A 16,305-nucleotide genomic window follows, 5' to 3' on the forward strand; every position below is an offset into this window, starting at 1 on the left:
GGGATGATAGATTCCTAGCGCGAGAGCGCCACCTGCGATTTCACGAGTACCACAAATGACCGACTGGTGACCTTTTTAAAACGTGATTTTGGTGGCTGGATATCCTTGCTCGTATTTAATCATTATGATTAGTAAATTTCTTTTTAAATTTTATCACCACGAAATTTAAATAGAACAAAGGAGTCCTCCTTGATTTCAACGAAGAATTCTTCCATGAATAGATTCTCGTAAAGCTGTAATTATGATGACTATTGTTATTTCTGGTATGCCAAGTGCGCAAGTGATAACTCTACTTATCAATTCAATTCAATCGAGAATCTACCTCGGCGATCGAAAAACAACGGTAAGTTTTCAAGCAGAAAGTCACGACGAACTTAGATCAGCAAAGTCTGCAGGCCAGGAATCGTGCCGTTGAAATCGCTTTGAACTTGGACTCACCAATTTATATATGATTCCTTCTCTTTATTATCGTTAACAGACTCTTCTGAATATTAGTGGTCGGTTTCTATCCACATGTACCGTCTAAGTAGATACAGTATTGCATGTATATTTTTACTTAATCATCATTTCCGGTCAGAGTATGCTTCACAGCTTCCGATTCAGAAGAACAATATTATATTGTTAATATACAGAGAGTTATAATAAAAAAACTTTTCACTTTTTCACTTTTTTTAACCTTCCTGAGCCTATTTTTTCTATTTTTTCGGATGCGTTGGTCATGATGTGAGTCCCGATTTCAGATTTGTTCGATCAACAATTTGTTCATAAAATACTGTATGAATGTGTCATGTGATAATGGCTGATTCAGCCGTTTCAAACGGAAAATCCCCCGATGGATATGTTCAACCTACGCGCCTTCGATTCAGTGGGAACCTCACGCACCCATTTAACATGAGTCGGAGTAATCTACTCCTTCGATTTGAGAGAACGCACCACTACTTCATCCTTTTTCGGAATTTTCCAGAAGAATCTGCAAATCATTTTTCTGCCACTGTCATCGCCCTTCTCCCATTTCTTTTCCGAAAAAAAATATTTTTGGAACATCAAGTTGCAACTTGGATGAGTAAAGTTGTTTCGGTGTGAGATTGATTCATTTGGTTTTTTAGGGAGTGGATGACCATAAGGAGGTGATAGTCTAGCAGGGGAGGCTTTCAGTTTGATCTTATTGATTGTATGAACTTGCCATTTTGAAACTAAAATAGAAAATATTTTCTCGCTTTAATTTATTTAATACAATTTTTATGTAATTCACAAAGTTCTGATTAATCGTAATTCATGTTATTGAATATACATATGTAATTAACGAACCAGTATTTATTCTGAGTCAGAAGTTCTAACAGGATGTCTTTAGTAAACGCTAGCGTAAAAATCTAATTTCTCCATGTAGTAGGGTGAACCTGCCCTGGGCTAGCTAAATCCAGTGTTGCCATAATAATGAATTGCTGATGATAACAACTCTTGATAGAAAACGGCCTCTGATCAGCTCAACTTTAGCGCGCTCAAGTGGCGCAGATGAGGGCAGAAGAGCGCCCTCGAACTGTTCTTTTTATAAACAGCGGTTTTCTTCGACACACCTTCAGATAAAGTTCAATTTCAGACACCACGCATTTGAAAAACTTTTTACAAAAACATCAAAAACACTGAAACGAGCGATGGGAGGCACAGAGCTTCCAGAAAGTCAAGCGCAGCTGCTGCAGAGTGGGAAGTTGGACGAGCGAGAGAAGCAACTCCTGGACGATACGACTTCTGGTTCAGATGAATCCAACTCGGTAAATTTTCTTATTCTTTTCTTGTCAACGAAAACACCCCCGAAACTGACCCGCGCTGGTATTCTATGATCCAAATTTTGAAGCTTCAAGTTTTCATTGATTACTGGAATTCTAGGGCGATATTTAGAAGAAAACACATTTTTCTCTAATAAAAACACACAAGCATTAAAACTAACAGTATCAAAAATTACCTCAAACTCAATTTTCTAACTTCAAACACTGTTATTTTTAATACTCCTTTTTTACATTTTTTCTTCTACGGGGTCTCAAAAATCTATAACTGGCTTTGAAGCTCCCTCGACAACGCCAATACACTAAATTTACTGTATCACAATTTGGCGTTTCCATGTTAAAAAGCGTCAAATTGAGATAGTCGGTGAAATATTTTGAATTTTATGCGCTGGCCAGGGAGTATTTTTTTCGAACTATCACCAGTTATACACTAACTTGATGTTATTGTACTAGAATCGCGGCAACATTACAGATTACAATCACAAATTCGATCATTCGCGCCCTGATCAAGCGACGAATTGGTAAATAAGTACTTTTCAACTATCACGGTCTTACTTTTGACTGTAGCTATCTTCGTTCCCTTTCCGCTCATTTCTTTCACACGTACTTGAACTTTAACCTTTCTCGAATTGTGATTTGATCACAAATCTATCGAGTAGGGAGACGGAAGGCGCCGCGAGGGCAGCTACAGATCGCAGAACTTTTTCTAAATGAGTGTTCAGCTTAATGATGACTTAAATGACGGCAAAAGTCCTTTGACCCGCCAAAAATGGACTAAACAACGAGAGTTCGTTTTTACGATTGTAGGGAGCGCGATCGGGCTCGGTAACGTCTGGCGCTTCCCCTACCTCTGCTACAAGTACGGTGGTGGTGCTTTCTTCGTCCCCTATTTCATCTTTCTCTTCGGAAGCGGCATTCCTATGGTAAGACATTGAGATTGGATTAGCATCAATAATCCTCTTAAGATGCTGCTGGAAATCTCCCTCGGCCAATTCATGTCCCGTGGAGGCATTGAGGTAAGAAAACAGTTTCACGATTAGTGAGTTGGATTCTCAATTTGCGAACTTTTTCTAGTAGACACTCGACAATACCGCTCCCCTTTATTCTTCTTGTTCCTTTTCTATCTTCGATCACGCACGTGCGCTCTTCTGAGGAGGGCGGAATTTCCCCAAGGTCGTACTCCTAGTCATTGAGCACTACAGTGTGTGTGACGCACTGTAGTTCACTTGCCCCATGAGAGTAATTGGCCTTTTCTTTACTTTCAACTACAGCTTTCAATATTAAAAAGCGGACCCGTCGCTTTGCACTCCGTTTGGATGGAAAGCGGACAATTATATATTTATCCTTCCCGAGTCGCAGGTATTTTTAAAATGAAGTGCTTACAATCGAGTCATTTTAAGGATTTAGTGGGAGGTACTTTGATGAACCCAGAAACACTTGTCAGCTGTCACTTCGGGAATATTCTAAATTCAGAACAAGAATTCATGCGCAAGGTTATTAACACCACGCCAACACTTTAAATCATCAGTGAAATACTGTAAAGCTACGAATGAACACGAATTTCTGGTCATTAACTTTCGCGGTGGCATTTTTTTCTGAATATAAAATTCATATCAAAGGAATAAGCTTGCATTTGAGATGTTTTTGTTCATAAAAATACTTTTGATTTTCCTTGAGAGCACGTGATGAGATCTTTGCTCCTCTTAAACTTTGCGCTTTGTTCAACACTCTTCTTTTCAGGCTTGGGATATTGCGCCCGTGTTGAAAGGCGTTGGCTACTCCTGTCTTGTTCTCGTGATGTGGATCAACATCTACTACATCGTCATTCTCTCCTGGACTCTGATCTACTTCCTCAAATCGATCACGTTGGTGTCTTTCAGTATTTCTTTTATATTATTCCTTTTTCAAGCGGTGCAATGCCATGGAGCACTTGCGGAAACACCTGGAATACTGAATGCTGTTCGTCAGAAGTCAACAGTACTACTGGAAAGTTGGTTACCCCAGACGATTGCAATGGAACGGTAGCATTTCCCGAGAACGAGTACTGGTACAATGAAATGCTCCAGCTCACCGACGGTTTTGGCGAGATGGGATCGCTTCGACCTCCAATCGTCGGAGCCTTGGTTTTCCTCTGGTTCATCACGTTCTGCTGTATCTTCAAAGGAATAAAGAGCACTGGCAAAGCTGCGTACGTCACCGCTACTTTCCCACTCGTCATGCTGATCATCCTTGTTGTCCGTGGCGTCAGTCTCGATGGAGCATGGATCGGAATCAGCTACTTCCTCAAGCCCGATCTCACCAAGCTCAAGAACCCCGAAGTTTGGACTCAGGCTGGCTCCCAGGTCCTCTTCAGCTACGTCAGCGGCCAGGGTGTTCTTACTTCGATGGGCTCTTACAACAAATTTTCCTTCAATGTCTTCAAGGTATAACATAAGCCTATTTCTTGTAAAAAATTTAACTCAGTGGTCAACTCGACTTTGTCTTCTGAACTTCTGCGCGTCTATGATGGCTGGTTTGGCCATTTTCTCTGTACTTGGGAACATGTGCCACTTGACCGGAATGAAAATGGAAGATGTCGCCCAGGGCGGTCCAGGACTTGCGTTCATGACATACCCAAGAGCTCTTTCCAGTCTCTGGTGTCCTCAATTATGGTAATGATTATCATCACCAATGCCCTATTGACGCATTTTTCATAGGTGTGCTTTATTCTTCGGGATGATTTTGATGCTTGGAATCGCCAGTCAGTGCGCTGAAACGGAATCAATGATTACAATGCTGACAGATTTGAAGCCCAAGTTTTTAACAGGCGACCAAACCGACGAACGGCCTTTGTTGCTCTCGTATGTCTGACATGTTTGTCCTTTGCTCTACCAATGGTTACAGAGGTAAAAAATAATCCATTGAATTCCGATAAACTTTGAAATACTTAGGGAGGAATGTATCTCTTCCAGTTATGCGATAGCTACGGTGCTAATGGAATCTCGCTTCTAACGATTGTCTTCTTTGAAGCTGTCGCAGTGGCTTGGGTTTATGGAAAGGACAAGTTCTACCAAGACATGTTCAATATGTACGGCCACAAAATGGATCCCCGTCGAAGACCATGGACTTATTTTGGTTTCGCATGGAAGTGGGTTACTCCTCCTATGATTCTCGCCACTCTTGGATATGCTTTCGTCGCCTGGTCTCCTCCAACTTATGACCGAGCTGATGGCACGTACACTTATCCTACTCTTGGTACAATCGTTGCGGTTCTGATGACGATGTCGAGTGGAATTTGCGTACCGATTTACTTCTCGATCGCATTTCTTCGAAAATACAACAAGATTCGATCAGTTCGAGAGGTAAAAGCTTTTAAAAAAATTGTGAGAAAGTTACATCAAAATTAAGACGTGGAGCTGGATAATTGAAGCTAGACTACCGAGTGACCATCCCTACTTGCAAATTCATTCTGAAAAGAAAATCGTGCGCGATGACGAATAAGATGAACAGATTTCCATCAGGCTTTTGGATCTACTCGAACATCATGATTCATGCATCGATTCGCTCATCAATTAGTCTAATTCCCAAGATGGAAGTTCATTCCAAATCTTCTAGTTTCTAAATGATCCGTTTCCTGTTTCTTCTCTTCTCGATTCCCAACTGACGATAACTCTAAACTGGTATATATACTGAATCTCTGACAGCCATAATCATTAAAAACCGCCAGATGGGAATGAATTACCACTTCATGGCGATTACAAACACTGCTGATATTACATATACTCGCTTTTGTTTCTCCCTCCTTTGTTAATAATAAACTTTCAACTACACGTTCAACAACACAAAATTTGCTTTCGTTTCTTTTTAACAGCACTTTATTGACAATTTTAATCAACATCGATGTCTTCTGTGACCATATCGGAATTGCATCTGTTACAGGAGCAATCAAAACCTAGCTGTGTCTTCAGCGTTTCTTGGCGCATAAATCGACTTGAAACGTTTGATACATTTGCAGCACCAGTAGTGTAGTCAAAACTTTTGCGGACTGAAAAACCTAACTCTCACGACAAGGATAAAGCTTTTTCTATCAATTTCAGCCCGTGGCAAAGCTCATCTTCGAGGGAAATCGGAGTCAAAGCGATGATTGCTACTTTTGACGAGTTTTCGAGCATCTTTACTTTTACGTTTGGAGAGCAGCTAAAGTAATATGACAACAAACGGGTTTTCCTTTGTTCTTACCTGTGATTAATCTTCGAATGCATAGCATAAAGAGCACGGAATTCAGAGGCAATATGAGGAGCAGCACTCTGAGTTGGTTGGGCCCCGGTATTACGAAGATACTCCTGGTATTTCTGAAGATCAAGATTGTAAAAGTTTTACAGAAACTAATATGATTTAACGAGTCTACTTTTCAGAGAATCAGGTTAAAAACATTTTTTATTTACGCGTTTTGGTTTCTGACCTTTTTTGCCCTTGCGTCAAAGTCTTTGAAGTCCTTCAATAGTTTCGCGTGCTGAATTCGTTCGAGGCACTTGATATCCTTCAGTCTTTTGATCCAGGGCGCGATTGCAGACGTCGTTCCCAGTTGAAAGTTAGCTCCACAGATTTCAGCGTATTTCAGAAGATCTGAAATTTCATAATTATATTAAAAGTTTAGAGAATTTTTTTACCATAATGGGAGTTTTCAAGAAAGACGTTTTGAGACTTGAATCGGGTGTGAACTGCTTTCGTAAATTTTTCGATATTCGGGAGTGGTCGATCTGATGTCATGTCTTCGAAGTCCTCGACGAGTTTGCTCTTTTGCTGTTTCATGCACATCATCTTCGTTATTGCCAGTAAAGTCGCCTTTAATAAGCCAATAAAATCAAGAAAGAGAACGTGCCTACCTGATCATGAGGAGGTCCCTTGTTGACTCGAATCCAGTTTTCAATGGACTTGTACTCTTTCCACTTTCCTCGTAGCGCATTCAAATAGTTATCGTTTGCTTCTTTGAAGCACTTAGTGGAGCAGAACTTGAGTTCAGTTGCTTGGTCCTCGATGACATCGGGCGTTTCGTTCATGGGAATGATTTCGAAGATCTACATTTTTGATTTTGCGTCATTCAACTTCGCAAACCTTTATACGTTTCCGCTGAAGGCGACTTGCTGCTTGGTTGATGGATTCTAATGGTTTTGCGCAGTGAAAACAGCTAACTTCGCGATCTCGGGGAGCCATCACGGCTGGCATCTCGTCGAAAATGACGTCTCCGGGGGCATATTCTAATCAAAACCGTCTTAGATCTTATTCTATATCAATACTCTTTCAATTTCACTATTCGTGGGAGAGGCACATTCTGATAAATTATATCTTGCATGTCTGGCTGCAATAACTTGCAATAGTTTACCTTTAGTTGCAAAAACTCCACGGCCTTTCTGGGAGCAATTTCTTACTTCGTATCCGCAGCATTCTTCTCCTTCGTCGTCTATCAAAGTAAGAATTACCATTTTCCTTCAAAATTTTTCTCTCTTTTGCCTTTTTTAAACTTGGACCGTGATAGGTCAACTGATAATCCGCGCGTCAATTGCGATAAATGCACTTTTGACACTGATAGTACTTTCAGTGATGTCTTTCACAAAAGATGATGGACAGAGAGCATGAATAAAATCCGTATTATCTCGCCCTAGAGAATCCATAGTTTGGACATAATTTATTGAAAAGGTAGCAAATAGTTATAGATAAATATGTTGGTTTCACTTTCAGTCAGTTTGAATAAATTTATACATCGTTTATGAGATAGGAACTGCGAGAACTCTGGGTTTCTTGAAATGAATTCTTTTTGGAAATTGAATCTTGCCTGGAACAGCATTGACGACTTTGTTTTCTGACGGCCAAACAACCACACATCGAAAGGGCGAGTACAATGATTCCTAAACTTGAGTATACATACGCTCCATTTTGGAAAAGAGTGACTTTCAAGGTTGAATTTCAACAGTTGAATAACGTAGGCTTTTGGACTGAATTTTTCAACCTTTCCTAAAGGAAGCTCGGAAGTGCCTGCTTCTCCTTGCTCGGTATCGTAGACTATCTCTTGGTAAAAGTCGACGCCAATGCTAAAATAAAGCTAAAAACTGTATTTATGAGGGGCTCAGAACTTGTCTTGATTCAACTGTAAATTCAAGTAGCTGTCTTACATTTTTGACGTTGTCGAGTGCATCGCGTCACTGCTCATAGCTGCTGGTACTGAAGAGAAGTCCATCGAAACGGGAGATTGTGTTAGAGCTGCCACATTCTTTGGCGTCACTGGTTCTTCACGGGAATTATGTTTATTTTTAATGCTGTTTTTTCTAGAAAACTTTTTGTCAGGATGAGGTTTTCTTGTTCGATGCTTGCGACGATGTCGAGTGGAACTTGTTGTTGAAATTGAAGAAATTGTCTGATCATCAGTTTTGGAATGGTCGTTGTAGCAGCCAAGGGAGTATTTACAGGGGATTTGGGCATTTTTGCTGATTCAGACTTGAAGATAGAGGTAGTTGATACTGGGATTGATGGAGTACTCTCGATTTTATCTATTTTTGAAATGGAAGTTGACCTCTCCGTTGTTGAATCCGTCGTTGTTGACGTTGTTGAAGTCGAAGTTGTCGTTTTGATCGTTTTTGTTGACGTCGATGTTGACGTTGTCGTTGTCGCTTTTTCTGTTTCTCTAGCTTTGAACGTTGTCGACGTTGTCGTTGCAGTCGTTGCTTTAATGGTTCTTGGTCTTGTTGTTTCTTGAGTCGTTGTTGTTGTCTTCGAAGTCGCTGACGTCTTTGTCGTCGAAGTTGTATTCGATTTTTTCGTTGTTGTCGACGGCTCTGTCTTCGTCGTCGTCGTAGTAGAAGTTGATGCTGTCGATGATGGGCTTGTTGTTGTTGTTGATTCGATCGTCGTTGAAGTTCTCGCTTCTTTTGGTGACTCTGCTGTTGATGTCCTGTGAGGTGTTCCAGTTGTCCAAGTAGATGTTGAAATGTGTGACGACGTCGTCTTGGGCTCTGGACTGGTTGTTGTGGTTGTGGTTGAAGTTGTTGTTGTTGTAGCTGTGCTGTTGAGAGTTGCTGAAATCGATCTATGAGTATTTGGTGCTGCTGAAAAAGGTTTAGCCGTACTTAGTGATGAAATGGTCTCTGCCGCCGAGTAGACCCATTCGATTGGTGGTTCGACTACTTCAGTGTTGCTACTGCTTCCATAACTTGAATGAGCTATAATAGGAACTCTGTCCTTTTCTTGCATTATCGATATTTCGAAGGGAATTTCTTTGACTTTGGTGTCTTTCCCTAACTCATCCAAATACGAGTCTGTTTCTGAAAATATTATCGGGGCTTCTTCGAAACTTGTTTCCGCTTCTTTTTCTTGCCAATAATCGCTGTCATCATCGACATAGAAATCCGAGTAAGAGAAGTAATCACCAGATTTTTCGTTGAAAAGAGCACTGTCAGGATCGACAATAGGTGGAATCTCAAAGAATCCGGCTCCATCAATAACTTGAGTGTAGTCATTTTCATTGTCAAAGTTTGGGAGTAGTATTTCACCCATGTTTGCCGACTGGTCCCGTTTCCCTGACAAATTAATACTCTGAGAGTCGCTCGGTAAATCTTCAATCAATGCTGGCGTGTGAGAGCTATCAGACGTCAAGAAGTGAGCGTTGATGTTTTCATTCCCATTCATGTTGTCAACCAACATTGTAATATTTGTTTCGGGCTCAAAAGGCCCTTCTATCGCTTCTGATAAATCGGAGTTACTGGCAGAGATAAACTCGCTGGGCAAATGAAAGTTGCTTTTATCGGCATCGACTTCTGTAAATTCTTCTTTTGGCGAGGAATTTGTTTTATTTAAAATTTCATGCACTTCTTCTGCCGCTGCGCTCAGCTTTTCCCATTTGACATTTTGAATTTCTGGGGACACTAAATCAGTGTCGATGCTTTTTGACGCTTCCGGTAACGATTGGGCTGGTTTTGTGGTCGATTCTGTAGCCAAGTTGACAGTTTGAAAGGTCACCTCGGATGTCGAAGGAATTTCAACAACTTTGCTAACGTCGCCTACAGACTCTTGGTTTTCTTCTTCTTGTCTATCGAGAGACACAGAGTCAAGGTGCTTCCGCGATGTGACAAAAGCTGCTCCTGTATCAGTAACGCTTTCAGGGAGAAGAGAGCTTAGAGTTTGTTTTGTGATGCTGGAAGTCGAGACAGATGGAATTAGAGTCTTTTCTTCCGGAAGTGTTTTGTTTAAAATTGACGGAAGTTTCGTGGGCTCTGCGCCAACTTTTGGGGGCTCCGTTGGTGCAGAAGAATTTTGAGAAACATCTGAAGAAGCGGTAATCTTGATCGGAAACGATTCCAGCTCCATGTGTTTCTGAATCCACGGGAGAATCGAGTGAACTTTTTGGAAAACCAGTGGATTGTATTTCTTTTATTTGGGTTATGCCTCACAGATGATTTCAAAAAAAATTTCGCGGGCCCGAAAATCGTCAAAAAACCTCTTGGCTAGTTTTGTAGAGCTCGTCGAGACGAGTCGAATGATATATCAAAGTCCTGAAAATTCTAAGATTTTCCGCCAAAACAAGTGATAAGAAGGTGGCCTATCAAAAATTTTCTGACCAGCGCCGTTTTTGTTCTAGAATAGCTGCGGTAACGTTTGACCCCGGAAAATGTTCCTCATGATCTGTTTTACTACAGCAAAAAATTTCAGCCAGTCATCATCTACCCAGCCGAGTTTATCAGTATATTTCATTTTCGAATGGAAATGGGACTGAAAATGGGCCAGAAATTAGGAACGAGCAGCGACAACAAAATGCACTAAATTTTTAATTTTTCGTACGGCAGGATATGTGATTACGAGCTGAAATTTTTTGCTGTAATAGAACAGATCATGAGGATCATTTTCCGGGGTCAGACATCACCTCAACTTTTCTAGAACAAAAACGGCGCTGGTCAGAAATTTTTTGATAAGCCACCTTCTTATCACTTTTTTGGCGGAAAATCTTAGAATTTTCAGGATTTTGATATATCATTCGACTCGTCTCGACGAGCTCTACAAAACTAGTCAAGACGTTTTTTGACGATTTCCGGGCCCGCGAAATTTTTTTTGAAATCATCACAGTTTTTAAAGGAATTTCGCTATCGGTATTAAAAAATAAATACGAGCTCGAAAGTTAGCTGGACAAATTAATGTCCAAACTTCGAAGGAATTTCTCACTTCCTGACGAATAAATATTGAAAATGAGATTTAAAATGTCAAAGGTCGTCCGGCTGTTCTAACTCAGGAACCGAAATGAAAGGTACTGCGGTCAGTGACTGGCAATAGGAAGCTCTTATAACCAATTCCTTTTTGTATCTGCCGCACCGTCCTCCCCAGGACAAAATTCCAACTATCGTTGCGTAACCATCGCTGTTGACAACCAGCGGCGAGCCAGAAAATCCATCGCAAAAGGTGATCCGGTCTACTTGCAAATTTCCCTTTTCGTTGATCGTTTTCAAATTGCCAATGCAGAAATGTCCGCTGTGAAGTTTCTTTTTCTACGAAATGGCACTTGAGATTTTGTTCCGAGCGAAGTGCGCTCACCTGCATGTTTTCGTGGAGCAAGCACATTTCTTCCGTCAAAATAGAACCCGAGTAGTGGTCCAGTGTCTTGCTCAGCATCCAGGTCTTTCTTCCAAAGCCGGATGAAATGGCAGTGTAGTTGGTGAAGCTTTCAACTGGAAAATTGGGCAGGCAAACCGGCTCAACGCAACCACTAAAGAAGAAATCAATGTCGAATAGATGGAAGAAAACCACAAAGTGCTCCTATCAAAATGACACAAAATTGGCACCGTCTTCGTTTGCCACAGTTTTATAGAGTTTGTTCTCTCATCTCATGAACTGTGGTTCAAATTTTGAGTAAATTCGAAATCTCTAAGCAATTCGAAATTTCATGTGCCAATAAAACTCTGGCTTTTATGGGAGCGGGTATAAATCCAAAAGGAAACAACTGTCACTGACGTACCTTCTGGAGCAATTTTCTGGCATGACGTCGTAAATCGAATCGTTCAGAAAAACCAGGCAGGCGTCGAATTGTGTCGGCAAAACTCGATATTCTGGATGAAGGATGACCTTTCTAGCGGTGACATTGAAGCGCAAACTGAAAATACAAATTGTAACATTATGTTTCTTCTATTTGATCAGACAGGGGCGTTTACAAGAGCAGTTACGCTGGAATAATGATAAAGTATCAATAACTGACTATAGTAAAATTGTTAACAACGTCCTTGATGAAGCCATTTAGTATTAACGATGGGCAAACATTGGCTAGTCGCTTCTGTGCGCTCTTCTGATTGTTTAACCGCATAATGCGAACATATGGAATGCAAGGAAAATCAAGCTTGGCGATCTTTACCTGTCAAAATACGGATCTCCTCGACGCCAAAATTCCCCGAAATACACAGTCGGATTGTCTTTGATCTCGTGACAGCAATGGCCAGCTGAACATGTAGCATTAGCAAATTTAGAAGCAGTGATTTACGGAGCAAGGGCCGGAGCAATTCGAACTCATTTAAATATTTTTTGATAGTTTTATAATACGCTCAGCTGAGCTCGATTTCGCAAGAGTTTTCAATTTCTACAGTATTTACCCGTTAAAATTGTCCGTTCTTGAATAATGGATCCCGAGCATTGTTGCCTGTTGAACTTGAGTTTGACGGAGTAGCTGTTGAATCCTGGCGGCAAATATTCACGATCCTGGAAAGAAATGTTATGACGGGCGAATGTCACTTCCATGGGAATCGGCGGCGTTTGGTCTTTATGGTCAAGTATGTTTTGCGATTTCCGGTCAATGCCCTCAGCAATCAAACAGTGAACTAACCTCAAAGTCTTCTGTTTTCTTCGAACCACAGGTTTTCAATGAGCTCAGATCATCGATGAGTAGCGAGTCAACCCAAATGTTCGGAAAAAGCAGCAGAAAGAAGACTTTCAATTTCATTCCTTCTTTTTCAGCTGCCGAATTTGCCTCTTATTGCTGCTTTTCTTCATCGAAAAAAGCGTGATCTAAAGCAAAGGATTTCGTTTCTCCTTGTTTTCGCGAAGTTGCTGATAATGAGACTGGCATTTTTTTGCTGTACACTGCCGTTTTCTCCGCAAAGGTAAATATTTATCCTGCGCTCTGGCCGTACCCTTATTGCGGAAGAGAGCGAGACTTCTAGTGACCATTAATAAGCCTTTTCCTTTTCATGGGCTGACTATTCCTCTGACAAAATTAACAAATAATGACTGTCAATGGACAATGAAATGAACTTTGACCGAAGCGGAAAATTTGTCAATGGGACTCAAGGCAACAAAAAGCGCAAAACAAGTATAAAGACGAGTTCTTTTGGCTTGATAGAATCTCCTAATCCTGGATTACAAGTTGAATGCAATCATTAGAATTTCCAATAAGCAAACATTTGGTTTCAAAATGTCAAGGCTGGACTTTCCTTATTGATCTTTTTGGGGTTATCAGGGTCACTTTTGTTTCATTTAAATTTGTGAACTTCAGTGATTAGTGTATTACAAACTCATGAGAAAAAAACCGACAAAACCGACACCGACAGTCTGACCGACAATTTGGCGACAAAACCGATAAATTTTTGTAGGTGCGCATCCTTGTTGGAATGAAGTTTTAGAATGAAGTTTTTGAGTCGTCATTAATAGTAGAGCATGAACGAATATTTGTAATTTGGGATCAGTAGTTATCATATTTACAGATATGACTGGTTATTGTTACTGTTTACCAAATCAGTGGCCCATAACAACATGCTTCTGGCGCCTCTCTATTTAGGAAAAAATCCCAAAGACTAGCTTAAATATTAACAAAAATGCACCAGCCATAAACATAATAAGAAATTACCTGAACAGTAGAGTGTCGATTAAAATCCAAAATTTTATCTCTTTCGCAACTGGCAGATGAAGAGCTTCTTCTATAAATCTAACCTTATCCTTCTTTTGGGCATTTCTGCTTTCTTTGTTCAGTCATAAACGCTCGACAAACTCTGAAAAAGCGTAAATTCGCTCAGAAGCTGCTGGGTAGCACCGCGTGTACACAAATCCTTGTTGCCTCCGCGCAGAGAAAAAAAAGAAAGATTCCATCATCTAAATCTTTACCGGGGAGGTCAATCACCGGGTAGCGGCCAAATTTGGCTTTATTAATCTCCGTGGACGACAATAGGACGCCAGCTCATTTTTCTCCCTGTTTGCAGTCTGAATCTTTACTGCCAAAGTTGCCCGTTGATGAAATAGATTTTTGTTGATGAAGATACTGTGCCTATTCCAGCTACAGTACGCGACCGTACGCCGCTTTGACACCTACTATCGAAGCCCTAACAGTCTCAAAAGACAATGAATAAAACCACAAGAATAACCTTCTATTTGTTACAAGACAAATACAGAAGTATTGATTGCCATTTCTATTCAGAATACGATATCATTTGAATTGTTTCTTCCAGGCAAACATCCTCCTTGAATTGTCCATTTTCCCGCTTTATATTCTCAAACTCCTTGACTCACTCTTACAGTAACTTTACTACAAAGTGGTTCAAATAACTTGCAAAAGGCTCACTTCCTAAGCTAGAAGACCTGCTGAAAGAAGACAACAATTTTGTAGTTGCCAGAGCCAAAGAGCACCTGGACTTCAAACATGTTATGAACAGAACTTGAAAAAGAAGCTCACCTGTGGGTTGACTCTCTTGGAATGAGGTCGTCAACTCCACAGGCAAGATGCACAGCTTGATAAACAAGGGCGCCAAACGCGAGACTTCAACCGAATTCGATCTTCGCTTGATTTCGTCGCTGAACTCTCGTGAAGGGTCGAATATGCGGGTCGCGTGGCCCCCCAAGCTTCTAGTGATGTCGAGCGTTTCGCTTCTTCTTCTTCGGTTCGACGACTTCTTCCTCCATGATATCGAGCAGTTCGCTGTCCGGCGTTTCAAACTCATCAGACTCCGAGGAGACAACTTCCTTCACGATCTGGCGTGACCGCTTGTTCGCCTTCGTTGTAGTCGTTACTCGCAGGGAAGATGTCTTCTTCGCCGACTTCGAAACCGCGTTCCGACGAACTCTCTTCTTCGGTTTTCGCGAAGTTGTACCTGATGATGTTCCTGGTTCGTTAATGAACTCCAGTTCAGGCAGAGGAAGAAGATCGTCGTCGCTCTCGTTCTTTATTTCAACTCCGAGCTCTACTACTTCCTGCAACGATGTTTCGAGCGTTGCATTCAACAGCTGCTGGTCCTGTTCATGAACTTCATCCCCAGGGTATCCGTGGGGAAACCAAATGGCGTCTCCACTCGCCATCACTTCGCCCTGAACTTGAGCTAGCCTGACGTAGACGTCCATCCGGCCCGACAAGCAGTTCCAGATGCCCAACGGGATCGCCTTCTGAAGTCTGCGACCCTTGGCACCGTATTCATCGCCGGATTGGATGGTAACAGCTTCCGAGAACTTGGCTTCCATCTCGAAATGACGACGGTGCGCCAGTTCCCCCATCAACGACGGTGACGAGAGCTCATCCAAGTCCTTCTCCAATTTTTGAAGAATCTTGATCGCCCGGCGTGTGGATGGTCCAAGTTCCTGCTGTCGTTTCTCGTCAAACTCGTGCGGTTTGAAAGCAGTCCGCAAAACTGCTCTGCTATCTTCGGTGTTCAACATCTCTTGAACTTAGTTCGGCTCTGACTGGCGGATTTTCCACTCATCGACCGTTTTTAAATGGCGATGTTTTCCAGCTTCAAATCTACCTCGAGCGCCATGTTTTCCAGCTGAACTTGTTTTCCAGTCATCGAGTTCATCCGATTTCTCGGGCTCGAGCCATTTTCAAAACACGCTCGGCCAATCAGCTCGCTACAAATGGAGGACCGTTTCTCCCATTTCGCTGCACTTGCTTGACCTACAGATCTTTCATCTTCATCCTTCTGCCAGAGAAATTTTCCAGAGAAAACGTCTCCTATGAAGATTTCATCAAGTTCAACCTTCTTCGTTCTGCAACTTTGAGATGTGTACCAGTTCTTGCACTTTCTTCTTTTTATATTTAAATTTTTTTATTTTTCGAGAAAGAGTTCTTTCCTTCAAAAACTTCTTTCTTCAGCATAGATCATCGAAGTCCGTTGTTGTGATGCCTGTCGTTCGATATGTCTCGACCGGCACTTCTGACGACTCCAGGAGCGACTCTTCGTCTTCCCCGCCGTCTTCAACTCCAACTTCCCTCGTTCTCCGCGACCACTTCTATCCTGAAATGTCGGGGATTTATCGTCGAGATCCAGGCGTTGGCGGTGATTCGCCTTCCTTCTCCACGATTACCGGTTTCACCGGCATTTCCAGTTCCACTGGCTTCTCTCGCTTCGTTCCGGATGAGCCCGTGCCCATCTTCTCGCTCGCAGTTCTCCCTGTGGCGCAGCCCAGCCTCCCTGACTACTCAAAGCGGGTGCCCTGTATCGCCAGTCGCCCGAATGCTGACCTCGGGTACGAGCAAGATGAGCTAAGTCGACTACTCTTCGCACCTGGTAACCCAGCGTCTGGAACCGAGGATTGGATTACT

The 16,305-nt window shown here is 41.8% G+C and overlaps 4 protein-coding genes across 5 annotated transcripts; 1 reads left to right on the forward strand and 3 right to left on the reverse strand.

Annotated features, from left to right (window-relative positions):
* Positions 1-1,573: 1,573 nt before the first annotated feature.
* On the forward strand, positions 1,574-5,591 carry LOC145698131 (sodium- and chloride-dependent GABA transporter 2-like). The gene is made up of 9 exons (XM_081775335.1): positions 1,574-1,769; positions 2,504-2,704; positions 2,747-2,797; positions 3,522-3,646; positions 3,691-4,204; positions 4,245-4,432; positions 4,478-4,625; positions 4,712-5,122; positions 5,169-5,591. Exons 1-9 carry the CDS (start codon positions 1,653-1,655, stop codon positions 5,259-5,261), a joined length of 1,848 nt encoding a protein of 615 aa, XP_081631461.1. The 5' UTR covers positions 1,574-1,652; the 3' UTR covers positions 5,262-5,591.
* A 24-nt stretch (positions 5,592-5,615) lies between these two features.
* On the reverse strand, positions 5,616-7,279 carry LOC145696704 (protein-lysine N-trimethyltransferase SMYD5-like). Its single transcript, XM_081773783.1, has 8 exons — positions 7,144-7,279; positions 6,876-7,018; positions 6,647-6,838; positions 6,431-6,605; positions 6,223-6,386; positions 6,000-6,112; positions 5,865-5,957; positions 5,616-5,795 (listed from the first exon to the last, which is right to left on the reverse strand). Exons 1-8 carry the CDS (start codon positions 7,241-7,243, stop codon positions 5,648-5,650), a joined length of 1,128 nt encoding a protein of 375 aa, XP_081629909.1. The 5' UTR covers positions 7,244-7,279; the 3' UTR covers positions 5,616-5,647.
* Positions 7,280-7,772: 493 nt separating this feature from the next.
* On the reverse strand, positions 7,773-10,173 carry LOC145697464 (uncharacterized). 2 transcript variants are annotated; one of them, XM_081774671.1, is made up of 3 exons: positions 8,882-10,173; positions 7,931-8,830; positions 7,773-7,849 (listed from the first exon to the last, which is right to left on the reverse strand). In XM_081774671.1, the coding sequence occupies exons 1-2, from the start codon at positions 10,116-10,118 to the stop codon at positions 8,037-8,039; spliced, it is 2,031 nt and encodes a 676-aa protein (XP_081630797.1). In that variant the 5' UTR covers positions 10,119-10,173; the 3' UTR covers positions 7,773-7,849; positions 7,931-8,036. The 2 variants fall into 2 exon arrangements, with proteins under 2 accessions (XP_081630797.1, XP_081630798.1); XM_081774672.1 differs by having other exon boundaries at positions 7,773-7,860.
* Positions 10,174-11,705: 1,532 nt separating this feature from the next.
* Positions 11,706-12,820, reverse strand: LOC145698132 (uncharacterized). The gene is made up of 4 exons (XM_081775337.1): positions 12,610-12,820; positions 12,380-12,485; positions 12,145-12,229; positions 11,706-11,889 (listed from the first exon to the last, which is right to left on the reverse strand). Exons 1-4 carry the CDS (start codon positions 12,724-12,726, stop codon positions 11,706-11,708), a joined length of 492 nt encoding a protein of 163 aa, XP_081631463.1. The 5' UTR covers positions 12,727-12,820.
* Between the last annotated feature and the right edge of the window lie 3,485 nt (positions 12,821-16,305).

The sequence above is a fragment of the Oikopleura dioica genome, chromosome 2, assembly GCF_907165135.1.
Source record: "Oikopleura dioica chromosome 2, OKI2018_I68_1.0, whole genome shotgun sequence".
Lineage (NCBI taxonomy): Eukaryota > Metazoa > Chordata > Appendicularia > Copelata > Oikopleuridae > Oikopleura > Oikopleura dioica.

Bases quoted from the DNA above. Each gene is read 5' to 3' on its own strand.
- LOC145698131 (XM_081775335.1), top strand. From the start codon at position 1,653: ATGGGAGGCACAGAGCTTCCAGAAAGTCAAGCGCAGCTGCTGCAGAGT. The intron at 2,798-3,521 runs GTAAGAAAACAG...TCTTCTTTTCAG, and splicing joins TGTCCCGTGGAGGCATTGAG to GCTTGGGATATTGCGCCCGT. The intron at 4,433-4,477 runs GTAATGATTATC...CATTTTTCATAG, and splicing joins CTCTGGTGTCCTCAATTATG to GTGTGCTTTATTCTTCGGGA.
- LOC145696704 (XM_081773783.1), bottom strand. From the start codon at position 7,243: ATGGTAATTCTTACTTTGATAGACGACGAAGGAGAAGAATGCTGCGGA. The intron at 6,839-6,875 runs GTTTGCGAAGTT...TCAAAAATGTAG, and splicing joins TTCAGCGGAAACGTATAAAG to ATCTTCGAAATCATTCCCAT. The intron at 6,113-6,222 runs GTCAGAAACCAA...CTTGATCTTCAG, and splicing joins TTGACGCAAGGGCAAAAAAG to AAATACCAGGAGTATCTTCG.
- LOC145697464 (XM_081774671.1), bottom strand. From the start codon at position 10,118: ATGGAGCTGGAATCGTTTCCGATCAAGATTACCGCTTCTTCAGATGTT. The intron at 8,831-8,881 runs GTACGGCTAAAC...GATCGATTTCAG, and splicing joins AGAGACCATTTCATCACTAA to CAACTCTCAACAGCACAGCT.
- LOC145698132 (XM_081775337.1), bottom strand. From the start codon at position 12,726: ATGAAATTGAAAGTCTTCTTTCTGCTGCTTTTTCCGAACATTTGGGTT. The intron at 12,230-12,379 runs GTAAATACTGTA...CTACATGTTCAG, and splicing joins AGAACGGACAATTTTAACGG to CTGGCCATTGCTGTCACGAG. The intron at 11,890-12,144 runs GTAAAGATCGCC...TTGTATTTTCAG, and splicing joins GGAGATCCGTATTTTGACAG to TTTGCGCTTCAATGTCACCG.